Source organism: Mustela nivalis (assembly GCF_964662115.1).
Source record: "Mustela nivalis genome assembly, chromosome: 7".
NCBI classification, from domain to species: Eukaryota; Metazoa; Chordata; class Mammalia; order Carnivora; family Mustelidae; genus Mustela; species Mustela nivalis.
This window is the reverse complement of record NC_139026.1, coordinates 16,866,093-16,893,405: the sequence shown is the minus strand read 5'-3', so window position 1 is coordinate 16,893,405 and position 27,313 is coordinate 16,866,093. Positions and strand designations below refer to the sequence as shown.

General features: G+C 41.7%; 1 protein-coding gene across 1 annotated transcript in view; it reads right to left on the bottom strand.

Moving 5' to 3' along the window:
- The window catches only part of GLT8D2 (glycosyltransferase 8 domain containing 2), a 38,937-nt gene extending 12,078 nt beyond the window's left edge, over positions 1-26,859 (bottom strand). The window contains exons 1-4 of the mRNA XM_082739093.1: positions 26,462-26,859; positions 10,705-10,752; positions 9,896-9,988; positions 2,253-2,424 (exon numbers count right to left, since the gene is read on the bottom strand). Of these exons, the coding sequence (XP_082595219.1) occupies positions 2,253-2,424; positions 9,896-9,988; positions 10,705-10,723 (284 nt within the window). The 5' untranslated portion in view covers positions 10,724-10,752; positions 26,462-26,859. The remainder of the gene's footprint in view (positions 1-2,252; positions 2,425-9,895; positions 9,989-10,704; positions 10,753-26,461) is intronic.
- Between the last annotated feature and the right edge of the window lie 454 nt (positions 26,860-27,313).

Sequence of the window (27,313 nt, the reverse complement as noted above, 5' to 3'; positions counted from 1 at the left end):
AGCCTCCCAGTCTGGGACATTCTGTCCCAGCAGCCTGAATGGATCAGACATTTGTAGAATGGGTCATAGCACATGAGATATACTGCAACGTGTGTCTCCTCCTGGCCAATAGATCATTGTCAGTATACCCACATTGCCTTCTCTCTCTTCTGATAGCTTGGTCATCTCCATAGTTTGTTTCAATATTCTTCTATTGATGGACATTTAAGCACTGAGCAATTTTTTTTTTTTTTGCTATTTCATATAATGCTGAAATTAACACTGTTGTACCTATATTTTGATAATATTAGAATTTCTGTACCAGATTCCGAGCAGTGGAAATGGTATGGTGAGTCAAACTATACATGCATATAACATTTTTTATAAAATTTCAATTCCAGTTAGTTACCCTAAAGTGTAATATTAGTTTCTGGTGTACACTCTAGTGATTCAGCACTTCCGTACAACACCTGGTGCTTATCACAAGTGCACTCCTGGATCCCCATCTTCTGTTTACCCATTCCCCCGACCCACCTCCCCTCTGGGAACCAGCAGTTTGTTCTCTATAGCTAAGAGTCTGTTTCTCGGTTTGTCTCTTTTTTCCTTCACTCTTTCTTTTTTCTTCCTCTTTTTTCCTTCGCTCATTTTTTCTTCTTACATTCCACATATGAGTGAAGCCATATGTTATTTGTCTTTCTCTGACTTATTTCACTTAGCCTAATACAATCTAGTTCCATCCACATCATTGCAAATGGCAAGATTTAATTCTTTTTCCTGGCTGTATAATACTCCACTGAATGCACACATCCCCTCTTCTTTATCCATTCATCTGTCCATGGACGCTTGGGCGGCTGCCTTGATTTGGCTGCTATAAAAGGAGGAGTGCATGTGTCATTTTGATTTAGCATTTCTGTATTTCACAGGTGATACCCAGGAGTGCAGTTCCTGGATTGCAGGGTAGTTCCACTTTTAACTTTGAGAACTCCATACTGTCTTCCATAGTGGCTACAGCAGCTCAATGCATACACAATTGTATTAGACGTTGCCATATTGCCCTCTCAAAATATGTTACCAATTTACAAAGTGTACATTGTTTAACTAAGGGATAGGCATATGCATTTTCTTGCACTGGACTTTGTCCTATTTAATTTAAACCAACTCAATGTGTGAAAAATTATATGTCATCGTCATTTTAACTTGCATTTCCCTGTAATACATAATACCTTTTCATGTTTGTTGACCACTTGTGTTTTTTCTTCTGTGAATTGTTCGTTGGTATTCTGTGCTCATTTTTCTACTAGATGCTTGTATGTTTAAAAAAATTTTTTGTAAGAATTCCTTTTATACCTTGGAGATTAATCCTTCATCTATAATACATGCTGAAAATATTTGGCCTAGTTTATTGTAAGATTAATTTCACTTACAGTGTTTTGCATCTTTTAAAAGTTTTTAGAGGTATCTGGGTGGCTCAGTCATTTAATTGTCTGCCCTCAGCCCAGATCATGATCCCAGGGTCCTGGGATTGAGGTCCAGGTTGGGCTCCCTGCTCAGCGGGGAGTCTGTTCCCACCCCTCCCCCACTTCCCTGGCTCATGCTCTCTCTCTCAAATAAGTAAAATCTTTAAAATGGGCAAATAAATACATAAATAAAGTTCTTGTCACTAATTCCAACACTTGAGTTCTTTTTTAAAAAAGTAAATCAATAAATTAATAATGTTTTAAAATATTAAGCAGTAAAATTTGCCCATGTTTTTCTTATGATTTTTGGGCTCACAGAGTCATTTTCCATAGCAAAGCCTGCATTTTTTAGAACACTTTAAAATTTGATTTTCTGTTTATTTCTTCTAATTCCATTTCCAACTTTTTTTTTTAGTGTGTTGTATGATAGGAAACAGATTGCTTAGCAGTTCAAAAATTATAATTAGTGATGATCCAGGTCATAGTGAAATATTATATTAATATCCTCCCAGGCTAAGAAAGCAGAGAAAAGAGAAACCATTTGAGAAAGAAAGACTTCCACATAACCTGCTTAAGGAATGCAGTTCTTCAGTACATTAGACAATTCACTTTGACAGAATGATGCATTGCCCTACCAGATTAATGAGGCTTTGCTGTAACTTCCCTAGCAAGGCAACACATTCATCAGGTCACTAAGTAAATCTCAAATTAATTCAAATGACATTTATCAAATCCCAAACACAGGGAAATCCATTTAAGGAAAGATAAGAAAGATGAAAAAGTAGAAAACTCCAAAGTCTATAGGGCACAAATTACCGGATTCGAGATAGTGTGTTCCGGAGTCCAACGACATAGAAGAGAATGTTGGCGTCAGTGTTGCTGTAGATGCTGTTGATGGCAGCCATGGTGGCACCCATTCTCCCTGCCGCGGCACAAATCACCACAGGAATCTCCTCCTCCATTTCCTCAGGAGGCTCAGAGTCATCATCTGGACACATCAAAATCAGTGCCTTAGAACATGAAGGAATTTCAAAGTAGGGCCAGTTTAAATCGTGTTCCACACTCCTGGGGGAAGACAGCATAGTGGAGAAGAGACTGTTCTCCAACACCCAGCCTCCTCTTCTCTTAGAATGTCGGAATTTTACCTGGCACACTGCCAACCACAAAGGATCTGTTTCTCAGATTCCCTTGCAAGTCTGTGTGATCAAGTTCAGACCAACGGGCAGTTAGTGCAGGTATGTGGGCGACTACTGGGTTTGCCTTTGAAAAGAAATGTGCTGGCCTCCCCTCTTCCCTTTCCCCTTCCCATGTCTGGAATGGGGATATGATGACAGGACTTCGGGCAGCCATCTTGGACCACCAGATGGAAGCTACCTATGGAGGACACCAAAACCCTATGAGAGGGAATCTTGATCTGGGTCACTATGGAACAGACACATCACACTTTCACCTGAGAGCAAATAAACTTCTGTTTTGCTTCAGGCACTATTATTTTGGAGCTCTCTGACAGAAGCCAATCAGATAGCCTAACACAGACACACAGTTGAAAAATACAGGAAGAAATGAAAGCCTCCTTTGACTCAACAGTTCCTCAGCTCCTCGCCTCTTTCCTAAATTGGAATATTTACCCTGCCTGTGCTGCTATAAAATCTACTGCTTGTGATCTTCCTTCCCTTATCCACCCTCTAGTCAAGTGTCTCAAAAGTTGATGGCAAGAGAAAGGCAGTAAATGAAAGAGCATGACTAATGGACAAGATGAACAATTGATTGTTCTTTGGAGCTGTGGCTGTGATATAAAACACTGGTGTTGTAACATCACATTTTGGCACCACAATGCAATTTTCTAGAATGAAGGATAATCATTATCCTTATGTAGAGTATCCATTATCCGGTGCCCTTCTGGGTTTTACTTAAAGTTCGCTCTCTGTTCACAGATACTTTTTGCAAAATACCACTCAGAAGCAGGGTAGTCTAGCTGGTGTTTAATCCAATAAATACATAGTATACTAACTACCAGAACCTGTGCTTTGTATAACTTAAGGAACATTGAAGAGTCTGCCCGTTCCCTTCCCACATCTGTTCCACAAGCAGGCTACTACATCAGACATATCCGCCACGAGAATAAGTCTGTTTTCACAGTATCTTTACTGACGTGAGAGAATGCTCATAATACAATGTTAAGGGGGGGAAAGAATACAAAACTCTCTCTAGTATTCGGTGCACAAAATTGCCACAGGAATCTCCTCTAGTGTATGATCCCAATGTGATATACACAGACATATATATTTTCAAATGGATCTACATCTGTTTATGGAATGATAAGTGATTTCAATTTCCTTATTTGCAATCTCTCATGTTTTCCAAATTCTCTAAAGTAACCATGGTTACTTTCATAAACAACAACAAAAATATTTCTTAAGGGATTATTCCTTTTGGGCTCAACTGTCACCTTGGGGAGGTTTCCCAATCATGTGGCAAGTCCACCTGCTGGCAGTGAAGTGAACTGCCCCACACGCAAATCCAACTGTGTTTCCTCCCTGCTTCCCAGCCTCCAGTGGTTCCCATAAGGTAAAGCCACCTTTCCTTTGCCTGGCACACAGGGTGCCTTGTGATCCAGCGCCTGCTCACTTCCCTAGCTTGGACTATTCCAGCAAAACCAAACTCCCTGTGGTCCCTGGAATACTGCACCAGGCAGGCTGTCCCTTTCCGCAGTGCCTTTGCACACACTGTTCCTGATGCCTGGAACTCTCCTTCCATCCTTTCCTGCATGGCTAGCTCTGACACCATCAGTCCAGATCAGACCCTCTGAGAAGGTTTAACAGCTCCTTAAGCAAATTAGCTCACCCCCTGTCTGTGCTCACTTTGGCTTTGTTTGTGGCTGGAGTTAGCAGCTGCATTGCAATGTTTTTGGTTGCATGTCTTTCCTTTCCCATTACACCGGGAGCTCCGTGAGGGCTGGGACAGTATCTTGTTCATCTCTGTCTGTTCACTTGCAGCTAGCACAGTGCCTGGAACACGGTAGATTCTCCATCCGTTTTGGAGGGATCATGAATGGATGGCTGAATTTATTAAATCCTCTCTTTGAGCACTCACCCCACTGCACACAAAACATCTATTCATGTGTCTGTCTCCCCTGCTAGACTGTGAGCTCATTATATTATCCCCGCAGAGTCTGGCACCTAGGAAGCACTTAATAAAAGTTTGCTGGGTTTCACTGCATTGATGTGCAGCTCTTACAGAACAAGGCTTTGGAGGAATGATTCCTGGGCTACTTCTAGGCGCAAAGAGAGAGAGAGAGAAGGGCTGGAAAGCTGGGGCAGAGCCAGGCTGAATTAGGTAACAGAATAAGGGAGGAAGAAGGTGTCCTCAGGAAAAAGGGCCACCCCAAGAGGTCAAACACCAAATTTACAGCCCTGCTGCAGACACATCACACTGCCACACTTCTCAGGAGCCTCTGCCAATCAGAGGAGCTGGAAGCTAACCTAAGCCAAAAACACTGCTCTCTGCCAAGAAGTCTTCCCTGGACAGAATAAGAATGAAGGTTCACTGGAGAAAGAGGGGGAAGATTTATCAACAGTAAATTTTTCACTCATGTGTCATCATTACACCTTCTTGGGGACCCATCGACTGTATTTGGATCTGTTGTGCCAGGGGGTGCCTAAACCAGTCCACCAAAAGATTTAGCTGCTTGGTGCCCATAAAATCTCTAGAAAACACCGTACCAATGGCGATGTGGACTAGAAATGTATTACGTTGGACTAGTCTGCTCTCACAGCTTCTCTTATCAGACCACGCCCATTCCTAGAAAAAGTGAAATGCCTGTTCTCCCAACGCCAAGTCTCTGAATCCCATTTCAAATTAGGGTCTTTTTAGCCAAGCATGTAAACTTGCCTCACCTCAGATGGGCCAGGTGTGAATCACCAGCTAAATTATTAGAAGAGTACATCAAATGTCATTATCAGGAGAAGACACAAAAGGGCACCATGCTTTTCTTCCACATGTGACCTGACAGGGCTTCTAGACGTTAACTCATAAAACTAGTTCTTTGAATTATTGTCTTTGAAAATAGAAAAGTTAATATGGAGTAGGTGGAGCACAGAGGAGTGTTACGGAGTCTGTATTCTAGAATGGTAGAGGAAAGTCATTACACATTTCTCACAGCCCATATACAATACCAGGAGTGAACCTTAATGGTATAAACTGTGGACAGTCGGTGTTAATTACATGCCCGCAAAGGTTCGTCAGTCGTCACTAATGTACCATCTGGCAGGGGATATTAATAATGGGGGAAGCTGTGTGTGTGTGTGTGTGTGTGTGTGTCTGTGTGTCTGTGTGTGTAGGGGCAGGAGTTATTTGGGAAATCCCTGTACCTTCCACTCAATTTTCCTATGAACATAAAACTGCTCTTTTTTAAAAAAATAAAGTCTATTTTTTAAAAGATTTTATTTATTTATTTATTTAAGAAAAAGAGCACAACAGGGGGAGCAGCAGAGGGAGAAGGAGAAACAGACTCCCCACTGAGTAGGGAGTCCAGTGTGGGGCCCGATCCTGGGGCTCTGGGATCATGACCTGAGCCAAAGGCTGATGCTTAACTGACAATATATAAAGCCTATTAAAAATACTAATATGCACTTGCTGAAAAAAATTCCAGGGGCACCTGGGTGGCTCAGTCAGTTAAGAATCTGCCTTCAGGGGGCACCTGGGTGGCTCAGTGGATTAAAGCCATCCCAGGGTCCTGGGATCGAGCTCCACATCGGGCTCTCTGCTCAGCGGGGAGCCTGCTTCCCTTCCTCTCTCTCTGCCTGCCTCTCTGCCTACTTGTGATCTCTGTCTGTCAAATAAATACATAAATCTTAAAAAAAAAAAAAAAAAAAAGAATCTGCCTTCACCTCAGGTCATGATCCTGGAGTCCTAAGATTGAGCCCGGCATGGGGCTCCCGACTCAGCAGGGAGCCTGCTTCTCCCCTTGCCCCTCACCCCTTTCCCCACTCTCTCTCCCTCTCTGTCTCTCTCTCTCTCACATAAGTAAATAAAAAATCTTAAAAAAAAAAATTCCAGCCCCCAATTCCAATAAACCATGATTTTCCTCAGACCTCTCCTCTCCCATTCCAAAGGTTGATCTCTGCTACGAGTATAGTGTGTGCCTCTCAAATCCGTCTTCACATCATTCCAAAAGGAAATAGATCACTTACATGTATTATTTTAAAACCAAAATGAAATCATCCTTTTCACGGTTTTCTGCAACTTGGCTTTTTCTACTTAACAGAGTACAGATGTCTTTCCATGCCAACACTATATTCTTTTGAATGGTAGTCCATAACACTGATTTTTTTTTTTTTTAACACTGCTTGGGATAAAAATGTGACACTGGACCCATTCATGTGCTCCAAACACTTTGTTGTTTTAACAGCTGTTACAAAAGCTATTCATTCCTCTCTGTGGAGAAAGGAGCTTGCAGTGGGATTCAACGGACCAAATGTGTTGGTTTGTGGGCAAGGAGTGAAGGGTAAGGAGGAAGGAACTTGAAGTTCAACAACTTTTGACCTTGTATGGCTTCCTTTCTCGACTGACGCATAATTTATCATTATGGGCTGAATTGCATAAATTCATTTATTGAAGCCCTAACCCCTAGTAACTCAGAATGTGACTACTTTTGAAGACAGATCTTTGAAAGTGCAGTTAAATGAAAAATGAGGCCATTAGGGTGGGGCTTTAATCCAGTATGACGAGTGTCCTTATAAGAAGAGGCAGGAATACCAGAGATATAAACACTCAGGAAAGGTCATCTGAGGACACAGGGAGAACTGTGAGCCTAGAAGAGAAGTCTCGGGAGAAGCCAACACTGCCAGCACCTGGGTCTTGGAATTTCAGCCTCAAGAGCTGTGAGAAAATAAATTGCTTTTGTTTAGGCCACCTAGTCTGTGGTATTTTGTTAAGGCAGCCCAGGCTGACTAACACAGATTTCTTAAAATGTGGACATTTTGGAATTTTCTTCAAATTTCCTACTGTAGGCGTACAGTTCCATGACTTTTAGTAAATTGATAGAGTTGCACAACCATTGACACCACAGTCCCGATTAGAACATTTCCACCTCTCTGAAAAGTTCCCTTAAACAGGTTTGCAGTCAATCCACTTCCACTTCCAGCTCCAGGCAACCATGGCTGTCTTTCCTCTGTATATTTACCTTTTCTGGAAACTTCTATACATAGAATTGTATAATATGTGGGTTTTCAGGTCTGACTTCTTTCATGTAGCATCATCTCTGTGAGATTTATCCACAGGGGAGTACATATTACTGTGTTCCTTTTTATAGTTGAAAAGGACTTCATTGTGTCAATATACTACATTTTATCTCATCGCTAGTTGAGTCACACATGCATTGTTTCCAGTGTGCGGCTACAGAGGATAACACCCTAGAAACACTTGTATACATGTCTTTATGTGGAATCAGTCTCTTTCCAGATGTTCCTCGTGTTCATTTAGACCAGATTACATATTTTTTAAAGATTCTATATATTTATTTGAGAGAGAGAGAGCAGGTAAGAGAGAACATGAGAGAGGCGAAGGTCAAAGAGAGAAGCAGACTCCCCGCAGAGCTGGGAGCCTGATGTGGGACTCAAATCCAGGACTCTGGAATCATGACCTGAGCCAAACGTAGCTGCCTAACCAACTGAGCTACCCAGGCGCCCCAAGATTACACATGTTTTTAACTATTTAGTTTTTTTTTTCTTTGTTTGTCTGTGAGAAAGAGAGAGCACGAAAGAGAGCATGAGCAAGGGAAAGGGGCAGAGGGTCCTGGGGCTCCATCCCAGGACCCTGAGATCATGCTCTGAGCTGAAGTCAGATGTTTAACTGACTGAGCCACCCAGGTACCCCTTAACTTTTTTTAGTGCATTGTTTATATTAAGATAAGTCAATTTTATGAGAACACAGACATTGTTTTTTTCATTGTATGTTCAGTGCCTAAGCTGGCTTAAGAAAAAAGTGTGAGATGAATGTAATTCATCATGTAAAATATTAATTGTATTTGGTTTTGGTTGATACAGAAACCGGCAATATTTTTGTCTTCCGCATTTTCCATAAATGTATTTGCTTGATTAATATAAAAATTAAATTATCTAAAAATAAGGGCATCTGGCTGGCTTATTTGCAGGAGTGTAAGACTCTTAATCTCAGGGTTGTGAGTTTGAACTCCACAGTGGGTGTAAAGATTATTTAAAAATAAAATCTTTATAAATAATATAACATAACATAACATACATGCTATCAGTGCTTCTGAATTTTTGTGTGGGTTGATTTTGTGTGTTCAGAGGTTGTAAAAGTGCCATTTCAAGCAATTCACCCCTTAGGAGGGAAACCGGGCTTCTTGGCACAGCTGGAAGAGGATATAGGGTCAATACAGGGTCTTTTTTAAGTTGAAAATTCTGAGGCTATTGGGGTGCTGATGGGAATGAACCAGTGGGGAGAAGAGAGAGAAGGCAAACTTCATAATCAAAATTATTGAAGATTCAATGGACAGATGTAAACCAAGCTACCCAAAGTGTAGTCCAAAAACTAAGTGTCACTAGGAGTTTATTAGAAACGGATATTCTCAGGCCTTACTCCAAACCTACTAATTCAAAATTTCTCAGGGTGGGTCCAAGTATTGTCTTTTAACAAATCCTAATGGTGATCCGTATATGTGCTAATGTTTGAGTAGCATGTTCAGTGATGTTCTAGAACATCACTGAATACTTGGGCTTGGGTGGCTGTTCTACAAGCAGGTCCTTGAGATCTGACCAGATTGTGGCTTGTCTCTGAACCCAGCTACTCAAAGGAATCAAAGGAACACATTTAAACCTCAGTCCTAGGTATCCCATCTTGACGGATTACATGCTTGTTTATCTGCTTTGTTCCTTTTTTAAAAATTCTTTTATTGTGGTAAAAAAAAAACATAAAATTTATCATCTTCACCATTTTTAAACACACAGTTCAGTGTATTAAATACATTCACACAGTTGTACAAATCTCGCCACCGTCCATCCCCATAACTCTTCTAAAACAAGAGTTTTATAAAACTACGTCTTATAAAACTACCACTTTGGGGCACCTGGGTGGCTCAGTGGGTTAAAGCCTCTGCCTTTGGCTCAGATCATGATCCCAGGGTCCTGGGATCAAGCCCTGCATTGGGATCTCTGCTCTGCGGGGAGCTTGCTTCCTCCGCTCTCTCTCTGCCTGCCTCTCTGCCTACTTGTGATCTCTGTCTGTCAAATAAATAAATAAAATCTTAAAAAAAAAAAAAAACAACTACCACTTATACCCATAAGCAAGAACTCCCTATCTGCACCCGCCCCCATCCCAGTCCTTGGCAACCACCATTATACTTTCTGTCTGGATAATTTTGACTGTCTAAGTACCTCATATAAGAAGAATCACACAGTATTTGTCTTTTTGTGACTGGCTTATTTCTTTTAGCATACCTGTTTCATTCCTGAGCACAGTCCCCTTATGAACTTTCTTATACAGGATCCCACAGAGGGTCACAATCAGAAGGAACAGCAACACCTGATTAACTGAAATAAAAACAGAAACACATTCGAGTGTAACCTATCGAGCTGAACTCTGGGGGAAGTTTAGAATAGTCATAGGAGCAGATGCCTTCCCTGACATGCATAGCAGTGGTGGTCTGGGACGCTTCTTTAAGCAGATGGCACGTGCAGCAGAGGTTAACCTGGGATGTTGTTGATGCTCAAGGATATGGAGATGTAGTTTAAGAAGGATCCAGGGTTACCCCTACGCGGTCTGATGGCAGAGGCTACAGCCTTAATGCCTATATGATGCTGCCTCTGGAGCCACTTTCTGTGCATGGACACTTCATTTCTATTGATAGCTCACTTTTATATAATGCTTATGATGATCCAGTACTTCTAAGAAAACATGCTCTCAGCTATTATAACTCAGCTGCTTCTCACTTAATTCAACCACTGGTCAAGGCATGACGTACAGAAAATTCTTTCCCTGAGTGAGAAGCTGGAAGACCCAAATATCTCTTCCAGGTGTAAGCATTCAGGACCATCTGTTCCAGAACAGTGATGCTTTCCCTTGGGATCTACTGAGAAGCAGAGTCATACAGGCATCATCCTGAAATGATGACTCCAAGAATTGCCTGTGGGAAAACTGTCCATAAAAATCAAAGGATTTTTTTTTAAAAAGCCAAGATGTAGCATCAAAACAGTCCTTTAAAATACATATTTTTAATAATCATGATTGTCAAAAGCCATAATCTTACTTTTTCGTAACAAAGCCATGTGTGTTCAATGCAGACAAAAACTGTGACCTGTGGATTGAAGAACAAAAATTTATTTAGAACAGAATCAACCCAAAAGTCATTTTATAATGATTAAGAACCATATCTTTGATGGTCTGATATGTGGCAAACTGTGGATTCATTCCTCATTATTCTGAATCTAGAACTTTGGAAATAAATATTTCTTGGTTGTATAGTTCCCCTCTTCCAATTAATTTCTCCATCTGTGCAAACAATACAAAGGGCCTCCAAAGGGTAATCTTTTGTCTTCAGGGTCCTTTGGTGTTTTTGTTTGTTTGCTTGTTTGTTTTTTACCTTCTCCAAAAAGAGCCCTGTCAGCTCTCTGGGTTAGCAAATCAGATGGTGCTAACTGAAGAAATGTCAAACAAGAACATCTCCTTGATCCACAATATCAATCCCATGCATATTTTCTGCCATTGTAACTTCATTCCTTTGACAAGGAAATTTTTACACCCTCAGGAACCCCTTGTGGAAACAGAACTATATCTTACATGAAACTCAATCATCATTCCATGAGTATTTACTGAGATCCTACTAAAAGCCCAGCACTGTGCTATGTTCTAGGGATGCACCAATGAACAAATCAGTCCCAGTCCCTATCATCACGGTGCTTTCAATCCTGTGGGGAAAACAGGTATTAAAAAGTAATAGATACAATAATTAGATTATGGTAAGAGATATGAAGGAAACAACAGAGGTCCTGGGATAAAGATAAACAGAGCTGGGGAGCATTTCATGAAGAGAAATCAGGAAAAAAATCTCACTGATGAGATGGAATTTGGTCAGGAGCCAGGAAGGAGAATATAGAAGGAAACCGCCAACAAGAGCTCTGAGTATTCTAAGCACTGCAAGAAGTTCCATGTGACTGGAAGGGAATGGGCTAAAGAAGAGACTGGTCAGATAAGACTGGAGACAAACTGTTCTGTCTGTAAAGGAGTTTCGATTTTATTCCAGATGCATGAAACTCCCTCCATCAGTGTTTATCTTCACTAAAGTCTGCAAACCAAATGTCTTCAAACATTCTTACAGATATTCTGATGGTAAAGGAGAGTGAACACTCAAACTCATCCACAATGGGCTCTAAAATACAAGTTTCTTGTGTTACCATCAGATTCCTGCAAACTATACAAGAATGAGGAAAAATAATGACTCCTTTCATTGCTAGCAGAGGTCCCCTCAGAGAGAAAAGTCTTTGTTATCATGAAGTCAACGTCTTCCATGCATGGGGTGGGCAGGGATGAGAGCAAGAACATGTTAAATGGGTCCACATAAATGATGATTTGGAATCCTGGGGTTGGCAGCAGCACAAGAACAGTATGTGCGGAGGAGAAAGACCCCCTTGCGGGGGCTGCCACTTGCTCAGGAGAAGTTCTTTCCTTATGATAATGGCACCAGGACTTTTCAAGAACTGGGAAGCCCAATGTTCTGTCTACGGTCTTCTGCCATGTTCTGTACCTTCTAATCTCCACCCTAGTGTTTGGGGGAAATCAAGGAAAGGAGGTCCTTGTTGGACATGGAGACTAGGGGAGAGATGCAACCAAGACCAAGTTCTGTTGGCGCTTTCAATGTAAGGCAATGTAAGCCATCAGGAAGTTGTGGGAATTTTGGAGGGGCTATTGGGTGGGGAAATATGAGTCTGTTTTACTTGAGTCTCCAAATCTATGGCTGCTGGAAGAAATCTTCACCTTTTTTGAGACATCAGTCTCAAAAGTCTGCTGACGACCATAGACCTCTTTTTAGAATAATGTTCTGTAAAGCTTAAAAAATATATTGTATTACTAAAAAAACCAATCATAGAATTTTAAAGGAAAGGAAGTCATCAGCACATTGGGGGAAAAAACCCAAATTCATGACATAATACATATATTTCTTTATTAAGTAACAATCATTAGCTAGGGTAATTAGTTCCTGTCAGTTGAGGTAGTGGTGAAATTTGAAAATGTGTGAGCTACCTGAACAACTGTAATGGGGTATGAAAATACCTGATTTCTATGGGGGATGATGGCACAGATACACAGGAACTTCTGTGATTTGTCACCTACATTCACAATTGAAGGAAACCCTCAGTTCCGCTTAGAGACTAGTGAAAGCGAAGATGTTTTTAGGTATGCCTAAGTGACTCCGTCAGTTAAGCAATCGGCTCAGGTCATGATCTCAGACTTGTGGGCTTCCCGCTTAGTGGGGAGTCTGCTTGAGATTTTCTCTCCCTCTGCCCCTCCCCCCCACCTCTCCACCCCCGCCCCAGCTGCCACCCCCACCCCTCACCCCTACCTTGCACATGCAGGAGCACTCTCTCTTTTCCTTGGAGATATATATATATATATATATATATATATATATATATATATATACACACACAAACACACACATATATACACATTTATATTTATATTTATATATATAAATATATATATATATATTTTTTTTTCCTTAGTACATGAAATCCTGTGAAATGTATCCATGGACACTTTGGTGGTCTATGTACCTCAAGTTAAAGGTTAGACCCCCTGGGCTAGGTAGACCCAACTGCCATCTGGGTCAAAACAATCCTTTCACTGTTTGAATATCTAGAAAAACTGCTGCTCTGGGAATATTAGCTAGATTTGACCTGAGTGTTTTCATAGGCCCCAGTTCACGATGTGACATTCCAGGTGACAGACAGGCCAAATATCAGAGAGGGGCAGGCTGACTTCCAGGGGGACTGGCAGAGAGAGGAGTGCAAATGGAAAAGAAGGCCCTCCAAGGGAGGCTGGAGGGATGCCAGAGGCAGACCTGGGGTAAGATTTCCTCTTTTGCACTGCTGGACCCATTAAAGCTCATGAAAATGCCCACGTTTGCAACTTCATGTAGACTGATGGTGAAAAGTCCTCTGCCTCTATATTGAAGATTACAGAAGATCAAGGAGGGACCAGGATACAAAACAGAGGGACACTTTCACTTGATACTCCCACAGGACTTATACTGCACTTATATCATAACCAACACGGCACTCGGCCCCGAACAATTAAAATGGCCTTAGGTATGAACGGTTGCAACAGACCCAGCCGATAGGTTCTAATGAACAGAAGACCTGGCACCTGCAGAATGTTGAATCATGGGGATGTATTATCTATTCAAACAGATAGCTACGCACAGGAGGGTCTAAGCACACAGACACACACATGCACACACACACAGATGATACCAGGCCAAATTTTTACACAGAGTCCTTGGTTTTGCAAAATGCAAATTCAAGGCAAAGTCTAAGAGGCCTATCACCTAGATATATTCCAGGAATAACATCTTTTAACAGGAGAGGCCCAACTGCTTCTTCAGAGAATAAAGAACTGGCCTATGAGAATAAATTTTTCTGCCAAGACTTTTGACCCCTGTTAACAAGGTGATTTCTTTGTGGTCTTCTGGATTTCCATAAATTTCATATTGCCACCTTCCATAATGAGAAAGAAGCCTTCACCCAGAGAAACGCAAATTGCATTTTAGTATACGTGGTGTTTTGTTTTTTTTAAATAGGCTTCCTTTCAGGGCGCCTGGGTGGCTCAGTGGGTTAAGCCTCTGCCTTCGGCTCAGGTCATGATCCCAGGGTCCTGGGATCGAGCCCCACATCCCGCTCTCTGCTCAGCAGGGAGCCTGCTTCCCTCTCTCTCTCTGTGCCTGCCTCTCTGCCTACTTGTGATCTCTGTCTGTCAAATAAATAAAAAATCTTTAAAAAAATAACTCTATAAATAGGCTTTCTTTCTGTGATACAAGTCATTTATTAAAGACATAGTATCAGCTTCAAAATCTGACTTGGTGGATTTTAAATATTTAAATATTTACACATAGTAGAATTCATTTTTTTGGTTGTATCATTCTATATATTTTAATACATGCATAAATTCTTCTACTAAGAATTTATTGTATCTTGTACTAATTGTACTAAAAATTTATTGTATCTTGGACAAATTCTTGTACAACAAATGGAATAGATAGATAACAAGTCCAACACCCCAGAGAATTCTCATGTGCTACCTTTTTGCAGGCAGACCCTGCCCAACACCTAACCCCTCAAAAACACCAATCTGTTCCCTGTTCCTGTAGTTTTGCCATCTCCAGGGTGCCATATAAATGGGGTCATGCAGTACACAACCTTTGGAGACTCTCTTCTTTCACTTAGCTTGATGTATTTGGGATTCATACTTGCTGTTGAGTGTGTCAATATTTTTCCCTTTATCATTGTTGAGTAGTATTCCATTGTGTGGATGTGCCACAGTTTACCCATTCACCTACTGAAGGACATCTGAGTTATATCCTGTGTTTTTATGATTATGAATAAAGCTTCTATAAACACTTGTTTATAGGATTTGCTGTGATTTTAAGTTTCCAGTTTTCTATGGTAAATACTTAGAAATCAGATTGCGGGGCACCTGGGTGGCTCAGTGGGTTAAACCTCTGCTTTCAGCTCAGGTGATGATCTCAGGGTCATGGGATCAAGCCCTGCGTGGGGCTCTCTGCTCAGCAGGGAGCCTGCTTTCCCCTCTCTCTGCCTGCCTCTCTGCCTACTTATGATCTCTTTCTCTCTGTCTCTGTCTCTCTCTCTCTGTTAAATAAATAAATAAAATATTTTAAAAAAATAAATTAGATGCAGGGTCAATTGGTAGGTGTGTATTTAACTTCTTAAGAAAGAGCTTATCTAAATAAATAAAATCTTTAAAAAGTGGGGAAGGGGATGTGATGTCGGGGTGGCTCAGTCGGTTAAATGTCTGCCTTCGGCTCATGTCATGATCCTGGGATCCTGGGATGGAACCCACATCACTGATGGAACCCTGCTCAACAGGGAGTCTGCTTCACCCTACCCCATGCTGTTGTGCTCTCACTTGCTCTCTCTCTTTCTCAAATAAATAAATAAATAAATAAGATATTTAAGAAAAAAAAGAAAGGGACAAAGAGTGGCTATTAAGAGCTATTAAAAAAATAAATAACAATTTGTCTTGAGAACCCAAAGTTTATTTTAAATTAAGTTGATCTCTCTCCGTTATGGTCCTTCAAAGAAACTTGGAAACTTGACACTTGACTGGAGGCAGCAGTCAGCAAACAGAGAATACTAACCTTTAGAAACCAGCAGCATGACAGAAAGCCTCTGGGAGGCAGCATGAAAGGCCAGATGTCATAGTGCCCCAGGGCTCCCTCATGAATCTCAGTGTTGTGAGAACTTGTTGGCAGTGATCTTGGGAAACTCTTCAATAGAAAACTCTTTAATTCACTGTAAAGAACCAGCTACCACATCCCTTTTATTTCTTCAGTCTCTAGACTTAGGATACATGTCTTGTACCATGAAGACTTGGGATACCAGATTTAGGATACTCATCTTGTACCATGAAGACAATTGAGTCAAAGTAGCATGTTACTTAGGACTCTTTGGATATTGATTTTGGGTACTTTTTAACCATTTACGATTTTAGATGATGTGCATTCAGCTGACTCTTTGAGATGATGTAAACTTAGAATGGTCTCTCGACACATGCCCCCTCTTCCCCACTCCATGAAGGAAGGAAGTCTAGCACCATGGGAGAATGAGGGGAAGGGCAAAAGGATCTGAGACTGAGTCCCTGATGCCAGCTCTACCCTAGCATCCCCATTCATCAAACCCATAAGTTCCCCTTTTCTTCCTTGAGTTCCTCTGAAATGACATTTTCTTGCAAAGAAGAGCCCTTATAAATACATTCCCTGTGGCCAGAATTGTGTGCACCTATGGGGAGAGGTTTGCAGGACTAGGTAGTAATGACAGCTACCATTTATTGCACCTTAATTTGCACCTAGCTCTATGCTAACCAGGCCCATCATCTACTTTAACTCTTACAACACTTTTCAGGTAGGTATGTTACCATCCCCAGGGTTTGAATGAGAAAATTAGGGCTCAGAGAGGTTCAGAAACTTGCTCAAAATCACACAGCTACTAAATGGCAGAGCAGGGATGTGAAATGAGGGCTCTCTGACTTCAAAGCCCATGCTCTTTAAGCATAAGGAGCTGGAGGTCTTGAAAGGCCATTCTGGCTACCCTAGGAAGCAGGGGAGGTGGCCTTCCAGATGGAGTGTCTTGATTCAAGTTTGGTCTGCTTGCCCCTGAGTGCTTGGTGACTGTAACTACTGAGATCATGCCAAAAGCAGAGACAGAGTGCTGACTAGTCCAAGAAGGAGGCTCATCTTTCCCCCGCCCAGTATGTTGCCTACTCAAAAATCCTTTTTTTTTTCCCCAGCATAACAGTATTCCTTGTTTTTGCACCACACCCAGTGCTCCATGCAATCCGTGCCCTCTCTAATACCTACCACCTGGTTCCCCCAACCTCCCAACCCCCGTCCTTTTTTTTTTTTTTTAAGATTTTTTTTATTTGAGAGAGAGAGAGAGCATTAAAGGGGTGAGGGGCAGAGGGAGAAGCCGGCTCCCTGACGAGCAGAGAGCCTGACGTGGGACTTGATCCTGGGGCTCCAGGATCATGACCTGAGCTGAAGGCAGTTGCTTAACCAACTGAGCCACCCAGGTGCCCTCAAAAATTCTTTTAAGACAAAGCAAGAGGTTCCAGGAAACTGACAATGCCACATCTAGTCACAAGACACAGCAGCGGTGAGTCAAGGAGAGAAAATTCCTGAAGCAGATGCTTGGAGAAAACTTTTTGAGCAGCTTTCAGAATAAAGGCAGAAGTGGAGTCCTGGAGAAGCACGGACTTCCAAAAGAAAGTCTGTCTTACTAAATTTTTTAAAAATATGAAATCGGAAAGATTTGGCATCCTCTTCCTCTTCAGTTTCATCTCCTGTCTGATGGTGGCACTTTCTGTGTAAGCTGCTATAAATTGCTGTTTCTGGTACATGCAGACTCTAATCGACTAACGCATTCTAATAGATTAAGTAGGAGCTCGAGAAATGTTTGTACCTCCTGGATACAAGCTAACGATGCGGATTTGGTAGAGGGATCAGAGGTGTAAAGAAGTAGAAAACCGATGGAGGAAGTCAGAGACACGTGCTGCAGGGACCAGCTGGGGGATGTCCTAAGAACCCATAGAATAAGAGGCAGAGACCTGGCATGGGGAGACACAGGAATGTTTGGGGCAGAGCCTGGGAGAGCATCTGGTGGGTTAACACAGTTCCCGCATGTAAAGAAATGCTTTCTTGCCTCTGAACTTTGGTTCATGGAGTCCCTCCTGCCTGGAACGCCCTTTCCCCTCCTCTTTCCCCAGTAAACAGTCACTTCTTTCAAGACTCAACTCAGGCATACCTCCTTCAAGAACTCTTATCTGATTACCCTGCCTGGCTGCTGATCTCCATTCTTATCCCTCTCCCAGCACTCAGATCACCGCTCAAATATTACGGGTGTGCCTGTCTTCTCCTCTAAATCATGAGATGACTGAGGACAGGCACTGTGGTTCGACCACCTCTGTGCACCTCAACAAATGTGTGTGGAATGAATGAATGAGAAACAGGAAAGAGAAAGAAAGGGAAGGAAACTCTTGTCTTGTTCCTCAATGCCAGGAAGAAAGGGGGCAGTGTGCCAGTACTTGGGGGGAAAGGCCAGAAGGAGAGGACTATGGATCTCTTCCTGGAATAAAAGCAGAGGGCTCTGGTCTTTTTTCAGCCTTTTTCTGACCATCAAAACAAGAAGGCTCAGGAACTGTGTTCCCTGAGCTTTTGTAAGCTTTCCTAGGCCACGTGACTCCTTGCGTGGTAGCTTCTCCACAGGAGTAAATAGCCAAGCCTTTGGCATTAAAGAGCCCCTGGGTTTGTCTTCAAGACAGGAAGAAAGATGGAGCCTCGCAGGTGGTATTGAACAGAGGGATTCCCTAGGCAAGGCACTGGGAGGTACACCTTCAAAGAGCAGCGAAAAGAAGGCTGAGGTCCTGGGGCCTGTGACTAGGAAGAAAAGGAGAGTTCAGAGAATGGTCTGGACCTGAGAAGTGACCGTTAAGTTTAAAAATGGGCCTCTGAAGACCTTATACAGGGAGCTATTTTACCAGATGCCAAAGAACTCGGGCCTATGGCCAAATCTGGAAAGAATATTTTAAGACCTGGCAGTGGCTAAGAGACTTAGCTCTTCCTTGGAAGAAAAGGCCAAAGTGGCAAGGACTCCAGAAAAATATTTCAAAAATCAGAGCCCCTAAGTTTCAGTCTACATGCCGACTTTAAACCGTGCATAGGGGCTTTCAGTATTGCTAAACTGAGAAGGAATCTAAAGCTATCACCAGAGTTGGTTAAAAAAGAAAGAACTCTGATTGATTAACCCCATCTGCTCTGGGTTTAGGTAAGGAAAAGGAATAGGAAAGAACCTGGAAATCAGAATGAAAGATAAAAGAGGAGTTTCCTTTTTGTTTTTGTTTGTTTGTTTGTTTGTTTTGGTGAGAGAAAGAGAAAGAGCACAAGCCAGTGAGGAGAGGCAGATGGAGAGGGAAAATCAAACTTCCTGCTGAATAGGAAGTCCAACATGGGGCTCTATCTCAGGACCCTGTGCTCAATCCCAGGTCCCCAGGATCATGATCTAAGCCAAGCAAAGGCAGAAGCTTAACGGACTGAATCACCCAGGTGCCCCAAGAGGGGGCTCCGTAAAGATATTATTGAATGACTTTAATCCGGCAGGGTCTGTACCTGAATGGAAATATCATGGGCTTCGTCTTTATAAAGAGCCTTCAATCCTGGTTCTGCCCCATTTCTTAGCCAGGCAAGCCTGGGCAATTTACAAGACCCAATGAGTAAAATGTGACTGTGCTGCAGATTGAATGAAATAGCCAATAATAATAACAGGTAGCACACAGCAATTTCTACTTGCCAGGCATTTTTTAATGAACTTCCCATACATTCACTAATTCAATCCTCACAACAATCGATAAAGTTACTCTCCCTGATTTACAAAGGGGAATGACACAGTTAATAAATGGCAGGGATTCCCACCCAGGCAGTCTGGCTCTGAGTGAACTAATTCTTAACCATCTTAATAGATACTGTAGCCAACCACTTTCCATTGTTGATTGCAATCATTGTGTCAAGCAACTGACATAAGCTCAGAGATTTAACTTTCCTCCATAACACAGGCACCCTGCAGTTTGCACGTGCATAAAACATTGTACAGAGTACTGCCTAAACCACGCAAGCTACAAAGTCACGAACAAGACAAGAGCATGCGTTCACCTGAAGAAAAGAGATAGAAAGACAAAATCAGGACTCAGGAATTGGGTACTCACAAAACATCCCTGGCCTTTTTACTTTTTGCTCTAGCATAAATTGTTTACTCAAGATCCACCAAAATACACAGGACAGAGAAACCAGATAAGGGAGTCTCCGTTTTGTGGAAGAGGAAGGTTCTAAAAGAAGTTTGTAACATACAATGGTAAAAATATTAGATTGGCAGCTGACTTATCCACAGAGACCTGGCAGGCCAGAAAGAGCTGGCATGATATTTTCAGAGCACTAAATGAGAAAAACATGCAGCCAAGAATACTATATCCAGCTAGGCTATCATTGAAAATAGAAGGAGAGATTAAAAGCTTTCAGGACAAACAAAAACTAAAAGAATTTGCAAACACCAAACCAGCTCTACAGAAAATATTGAAAGGGGTCCTCTAAGCAAAGAGAGAGCCTACGAGTGGTAGATCAGAAAGGAACAGAGACCATATACAGTAACAGTCACCTTACAGGCAATACAATGGCACTAAATTCATATCTCTCAATAGTTACCCTGAATGTTAATGGGCTAAATGCCCCAATCAAAAGACACAGGGTATCAGAATGAATAAAAAAACAAAACCCATCTATATGTTGCCTCCAAGAAACTCATTTTAAGCCTGAAGATACCTCCAGATTTAAAGTGAGGGGGTGGAAAAGAATTTACTGCTAATGGACATCAGAAGAAAGCAGGAGTGGCAATCCTTATATCAGCTCAATTAGATTTTAAGCCAAAGAATATAATAAGAGATGAAGAAGAACTATATCATACTCAAAGGGTCTGTCCAACAAGAAGATCTAACAATTTTAAATATTTATGCCCCCAACATGGGAGCAGCCAACTATATAAACCAATTAATAACAAAATCAAAGAAACACATCAACAATAATACAATAATAGTAGGGGACTTTAACACCCCCCCTCACAGAAATGGATAGATCATCCAAGCAAAAGATCAACAAGGAAATAAAGGCCTTAAAGACACACTGGACCAGATGGACATCACAGATATATTCAGAACATTTCATCCCAAAGCAACAAATACACATTTTTCTCTAGTGCCCATGGAACATTCTCCAGAATAGATCACATCCTCGGTCCTAAATCAGGACTCAGCCAGTATCAAAAGATTGGGATCGTTCCCTGCATATTTTCAGACCACAATGCTCTGAAGCTAGAACTCAACCACAAGAGGAAGTTTGGAAAGAACCCAAATACATGCAGACTAAACAGCATCCTTCTAAAGAATGAATGGGTCAACCGGGAAATTAAAGAAGAATTGAAAAAATCATGGAAACAAATGATAATGAAAATACAACGATTCAGAATCTGTGGGACACAACAAAGGCAGTCCTGAGAGGAAAATATATAGCGGTTCAAGCCTTTCTCAAGAAACAAGAAAGGTCTCAGGTACACAACCTAACCCTACACCTAAAGGAGCTGGAGAAAGAACAAGAAAGAAACCCTAAGGCCAGCAGGAGAGGAGAAATCATAAAGATCAGAGCAGAAATCAATGAAATAGAAACCAAAAAAAACAATAGAGCAAATCAACAAAACTAGGAGCTGGTTCTTTGAAAGAATTAATAAAATTGATAAACCCCTGGCCAGACTTATCAAAAAGAAAAGAGAAAGGACCCAAATAAATAAAATCATGAATGAAAGAGGAGAGATCACAACTAACACCAAAGAAATACAAACTATTATAAGAACATACTATGAGCAACTCTACACCAACAAATTTGACAATCTGGAAGAAATGGATGCATTCCTAGAAACATATAAACTACCACAACTGAACCAGGAAGAAATAGAAAGCCTGAACAGACCCATAACCAGTAAGAAGATTGAAACAGTCATTAAAAATCTCCAAACAAACAAAAGCCCAGGGCCAGACGGCTTCTCGGGGGAATTCTACCAAACATTTAAAGAAGAATTAATTCCTATTCTCCTGAAACTGTTCCAAAAAATAGAAATGGAAGGAAAACTTCCAAACTCATTTTATGAGGACAGCATCACCTTGATCCCAAAACCAGACAAGGATCCCATCAAAAAAGAGAGCTATAGACCAATATCCTTGATGAACACTGATGCAAAAATTCTCACCAAAATACTAGCCAATAGGATTCAACAGTACATTAAAAGGATTAGTCACCACGACCAAGTGGGATTTATTCAACATCCGCAAATCAGTCAATGTGATACAACACATCAATTAAAGAAAGAACCAGAACCATATGATACTCTCAATAGATGCTGAAAAAGCATTTGACAAAGTACAGCATCCCTTCCTGATCAAAACTCTTCAAAGTGTAGGGATAGAGGGCACATACCTCAATATCATCAAAGCCATCTATGAAAAACCCACCGCAAATATCATTCTCAATGGAGAAAAACTGAAAACTTTTCCGCTAAGGTCAGGGATGTTCATTATCACCACTGCTCTTCAACATAGTACTAGAAGTCCTAGCCTCAGCAATCAGACAACAAAAGGAAATTAAAGGCATCCAAATCGGCAAAGAAGAAGTCAAACTATCACTCTTCACAGATGATATGATATTATATGTGGAAAACCCAAAACTAATAGAACTTGTACAGGAATTCAGTAAAGTGTCAGGATATAAAATCAATGCACAGAAATCAGTTGCATTTCTCTACACCAACAACAAAACAGAAGAAAGAGAAATTAAGGAGTCAATCCCATTTACAATTGCACCCCAAACCATAAGATACCTAGGAATAAACCTAACCAAAGAGGCACAGTCTCATTTACAATTGCACCCCAAACCATAAGATACCTAGGAATAAACCTAACCAAAGAGGCTAAGAATCTATACTCAGAAAACTATAAAGTACTCATGAAAGAAATTGAGGAAGACACAAAGAAATGGAAAAATGTTCCATGCTCCTGGATTGGAAGAATAAATATTGTGAAAATGTCTATGTTACCTAAAGCAATCTACACATTTAATGCAATTCCTATCAAAGTACCATCCATCTTTTTCCAAAAAATGGAACAAATAATTCTAAAATTTATATGGAACCAGAAAATACCTCGAATAGCCAAAGGGATATTGAAAAAGAATGCCAAAGTTGGTGGCATCACAATTCTGGACTTCAAGCTCTATTACAAAGCTGTCATCATCAAGACAGCATGGTACTGGCACAAAAACAGACACATAGATCAATGGAACAGAAAGAGAGCCCAGAAATAGACCCTCAACTCTATGGTCAATTAATCTTCGACAAAGCAGGAAAGAATGCCCAATGGAAAAAAGACAGCCTCTTCAATAAATGGTGTTGGGAAAATTGGACAGCCACATGCAGAAAAATGAAATTGGACCATTTCCTTACACCACACACAAAAATAGACTCAAAATGGATGAAGGACCTCAGTGTGAGAAAGGAATCCATCAAAATCCTTGAGGAGAACACAGGCAGCAACCTCTTCGACCTCAGCCACAGCAACATCTTCCTAGGAACATCGCCAAAGGCAAGGGAAGCAAGGGCAAAAATGAACTATTGGGATTTTATCAAGATCAAAAGCTTTTGCACAGCAACGGAAACAGTTAACAAAATCAAAAGACAACTGACAGAATGGGAGAAGATATTTGCAAACGACATATCAGATAAAGGACTAGTGTCCAGAATCTATAAAGAACTTAGCAAACTCAACACCCAAAGAACAAATAATCCAATCAAGCGATGGGCAGAGGACATGAACAGACATTTCTGCAAAGAAGACATCCAGATGGCCAACAGACACATGAAAAAGTGCTCCATATCACTCGGCATCAGGGAAATACAAATCAAAACCACAATGAGATATCACCTCACACCAGTCAGAATGGCTGAAATCAACAAGTCAGGAAATGACAGATGCTGGTAAGGATGCGGAGAAAGGGGAGCCCTCCTACACTGTTGGTGGGAATGCAAGCTGGTGCAACCACTCTGGAAAACAACATGGAGGTTCCTCAAAATGTTGAAAATAGAACTGCCCTATGACCCAGCAATTGCGCTACTGGGTATTTACCCTAAAGATACAAACGTAGTGATCCGAAGGGGCACGTGCACCCGAATGTTTATAGCAGCAATGTCCACAATAGCCAAACTATGGAAAGAACCTAGATGTCCATCAACAGATGAATGGATCAAGAAGATGTGGTATATATACACAATGGAATACTATGCAGCCATCAAAAGAAATGAAATCTTGCCATTTGCGACAACATGGATGGAACTAGAGCGTATCATGCTTAGCGAAATAAGTCAAGCAGAGAAAGACAACTATCATATGATCTCCCTGATATGAGGAAGTGGTGATGCAACATAGTGGCTTAAGTGGGTAGGAGAAGAATAAATGAAACAAGATGGGATTGGGATTGGGTGGAGTTATGGACATTGGGGGGGTGTGCTTTGGTGAGTGCTGTGGGGTGTGTGGACCTGGTGATTCACGGACCTATACCCCTGGGGATAAAAATATATGTTTATAAAAAACAAAAAATTTTAAAATAAAAAAAAAAAAAGAGGAAGGTTCTGCTGTCTCCTGTGTTGGGATGAAGCATTCTTTCACAAAATGGTTTTGGAGCAGGTGTCAACAAACTGTGAGCCCTACACTAAATCCTGCCCATTTTTTGTAAATAAAGTTTTATGGGAACATAGCCAGGTTTATTCTTTGACATTTGGTCTCTGGCTTGTCTCACACGAAACAACAGATCTGAGTAGGTGCAAAACAGACCACATGGCTTGCACAGCCACCAGTTTGGCCCTTTGCAGAAAAACTGCTGATCTCAGCTGTCCACTTTAGGTCAGATTTTCTATATATCAATATGGCACAGGTGATTATCTCAGGTCCTTAACTAGGGAAGAAAGAACACTGCATCCCCTTTGGTGTTGGCTAGGGAAGATGAGAAATAGCATGTCTATAATAGGAACCAAAATGAAAACAAATGTGACCGAACCAGAATACTGCAAAGTGTGCTCTGAGAAATGTTAATCAATGTTATGTGATAAAGCAGCTCCGGGGGTCAATCAGGAACTTTAGTGGTAAACAACCTTAAGCAGATTTCTCTACTGTGGGACTTCTCAGGACCTTTAAAATGCCATTAATGCCTTGAGATCTCTCAGAGGGTCATATGGTTCACAGAACATATTTTCCCCATGGGTCTATGTTCTTCATTTGGGAAATGCTGAAATAAAAGAAGTATTTAGAATCATGCTCCCCAGGAACTAGAAATGAAAACTCCGTGAACTGTGGCTTGGTGAGCATGTCTTTTTCTCAGCAAGGAAAGAGAATGAAGAAGAAATAAAAAGAGCCAGGGTGGGGGAAGAAAAAAAAGAAAGAAAGAAAGAAAGAAAGAAGGAAAGAAAGAAAGAAAGGTGTTTGAAGGAAGAAGGAAGGAAGCAGGGCCCTGGAGAAATAACATGGGAGACGCTGAGGCACTACCAGAGGGAACAATGTGCCAAGGGCTGGGCTGCCACCATGCAGGATGTGTGGCCACATCTATCATCACCATGGTCATCGCCAACACCACCAGGGGCCTCACTGCTCTGCAGATCCTATGTTATGTCCTTTAGACCTACGATGTCACTTCCTTCCCATTTTACAGATGAGGAAATAGAGGCACAGACAAGCAAGTATTCAGAGTTAAAGCTTAAAAGTCTGGTTAAGTGTCAATGCATAGATTGAACTCTGAATCTGGCCCCAGAGCCCATGTTCTCACCACAGCACTGCACAAACAGGTTTTCATACAGAAAGGTGACATGAAGCTATTTGAAGGAAAAAACGAAACAAACCAATCAATGTCACTTTGATAACTGACTACATGGGGAGCCAGTTAGAGGACCAGTCCCTCCCACCACCCCACAGGATGGCCAGATGTTTAGATAGCATCATGTTTTCCTCCTCTCCCTCTTTTTACTTTTATGTTAACTATTCCTTCTGAACTCCTATTGTAAGTTATCTATCAGGCTTATCCAAGGTCCTACATTTGCTCCTAAAGTGAACATAAGATAATTTTTGAATGTTAAGGAAGCATTTTCAACCCAAACACAACAACTACTGTATTTATAAGCCTCATTTAGATTTCCACAACTACCAAGTCTTTTTTCCAGGTTCCGAAAACATGAATCACAGCTCAGTGCAATCTTCCGTGGCTCAGAAATGTACCTGCATTTAAATACTCGCATTTGTCCAGGTCCTAGCTCACCACTGACTTCCATGCTTAAAGTATGATGAAAACAGGAAATCACACTGGTCAGGGGAGTTAAACCCAGGTCTGGAAAAGCTGTCTAGCATGTGAAAAACTTGCAGAGAGTATCTTGGATTTGCTGCAATAGCCAAAAAAAAGAAAGAAAGAAAGAAAAAGAAAAGAAAAATGGTTGCCTCGAAATGCTGCAAACATTAGCTGGGAGTTCCTGAAGAAGGCAAAGCTCATGTGGGACAATTCATCTCTGATTTATGTTCTTGAGTCTACAGCAAAACAAAGGGCTGCTGCGGGCGGGCCAGGGTACAATGGAAAGGCTGCCACCCTGCTTTACCTGTGAACGGTGAGGGCAGGGCTTTGGGCTCCTCGGTCCAGAAGAGCTGTAGGGCAGAGCGTTCAACTCCTGGCTGGCCCGGGGCTGCTGCCCTTCCCGATGCTTCGCTGCTTCTAAGATCCCATTGGAAAGCCCAAAGGGTTGGAGGGTCCCAAGGCCAATATTACATTTCCGAGAGCGTATTCCTCCCCCTGCCGCCAACACCCCCCCCTCCCTTTGCTTGCGTTGACTTTGGAGAGGCTCGGGTTTCTTCCACTCCTGCGCTGGAGCAGCTGGGAGAGCTGGGAATCAGGCGTTGCGCTGGCTGCGGGGTGAGGCGGCCCCTGAAACCACTTCCAGATGTGCTTGGCAGGCTGGCTCACATGGCCAGACTTCCTCTCGCATCCTCCTCCAGCAGCCTGCGCGCAGATCGTTTCAAAAACAAGGCAGGTCTGGGGGGAAAGATTCAAAACCGGGAGAAAAGCAAATGCTTGGAAGCGTGGATTTGCACCACACGTTGGGACTAAGGTAAACTTTAAAAGAGCAGAAATGGAAAATGAAGTTCATATTGATTTTCAGAATCTTGTTTTTCCTAAAATCCCCTAGTTGTTAAAATGCTGTGGTCCCCAAATTAAAGCTCAGTTAACAGCTAGGGTCTCATTTTACCAAGGCAATGACAGCAATGGAGGTTTTAAGATGGTATGTTTTGAGCTTGAACATGGAAAGGAATCAGGCAGGGAATCAACCCCACCCAGCTCGGGACAGTTCTGTTTCTGCTATTGATTCTCAGAAACCCAGGAAATGGTGCCAGCACTTTGCCTGGGATCATGGAATTTATTTCTGCAAACTCTTTCCCTAGCTCCTAAAAAGAAA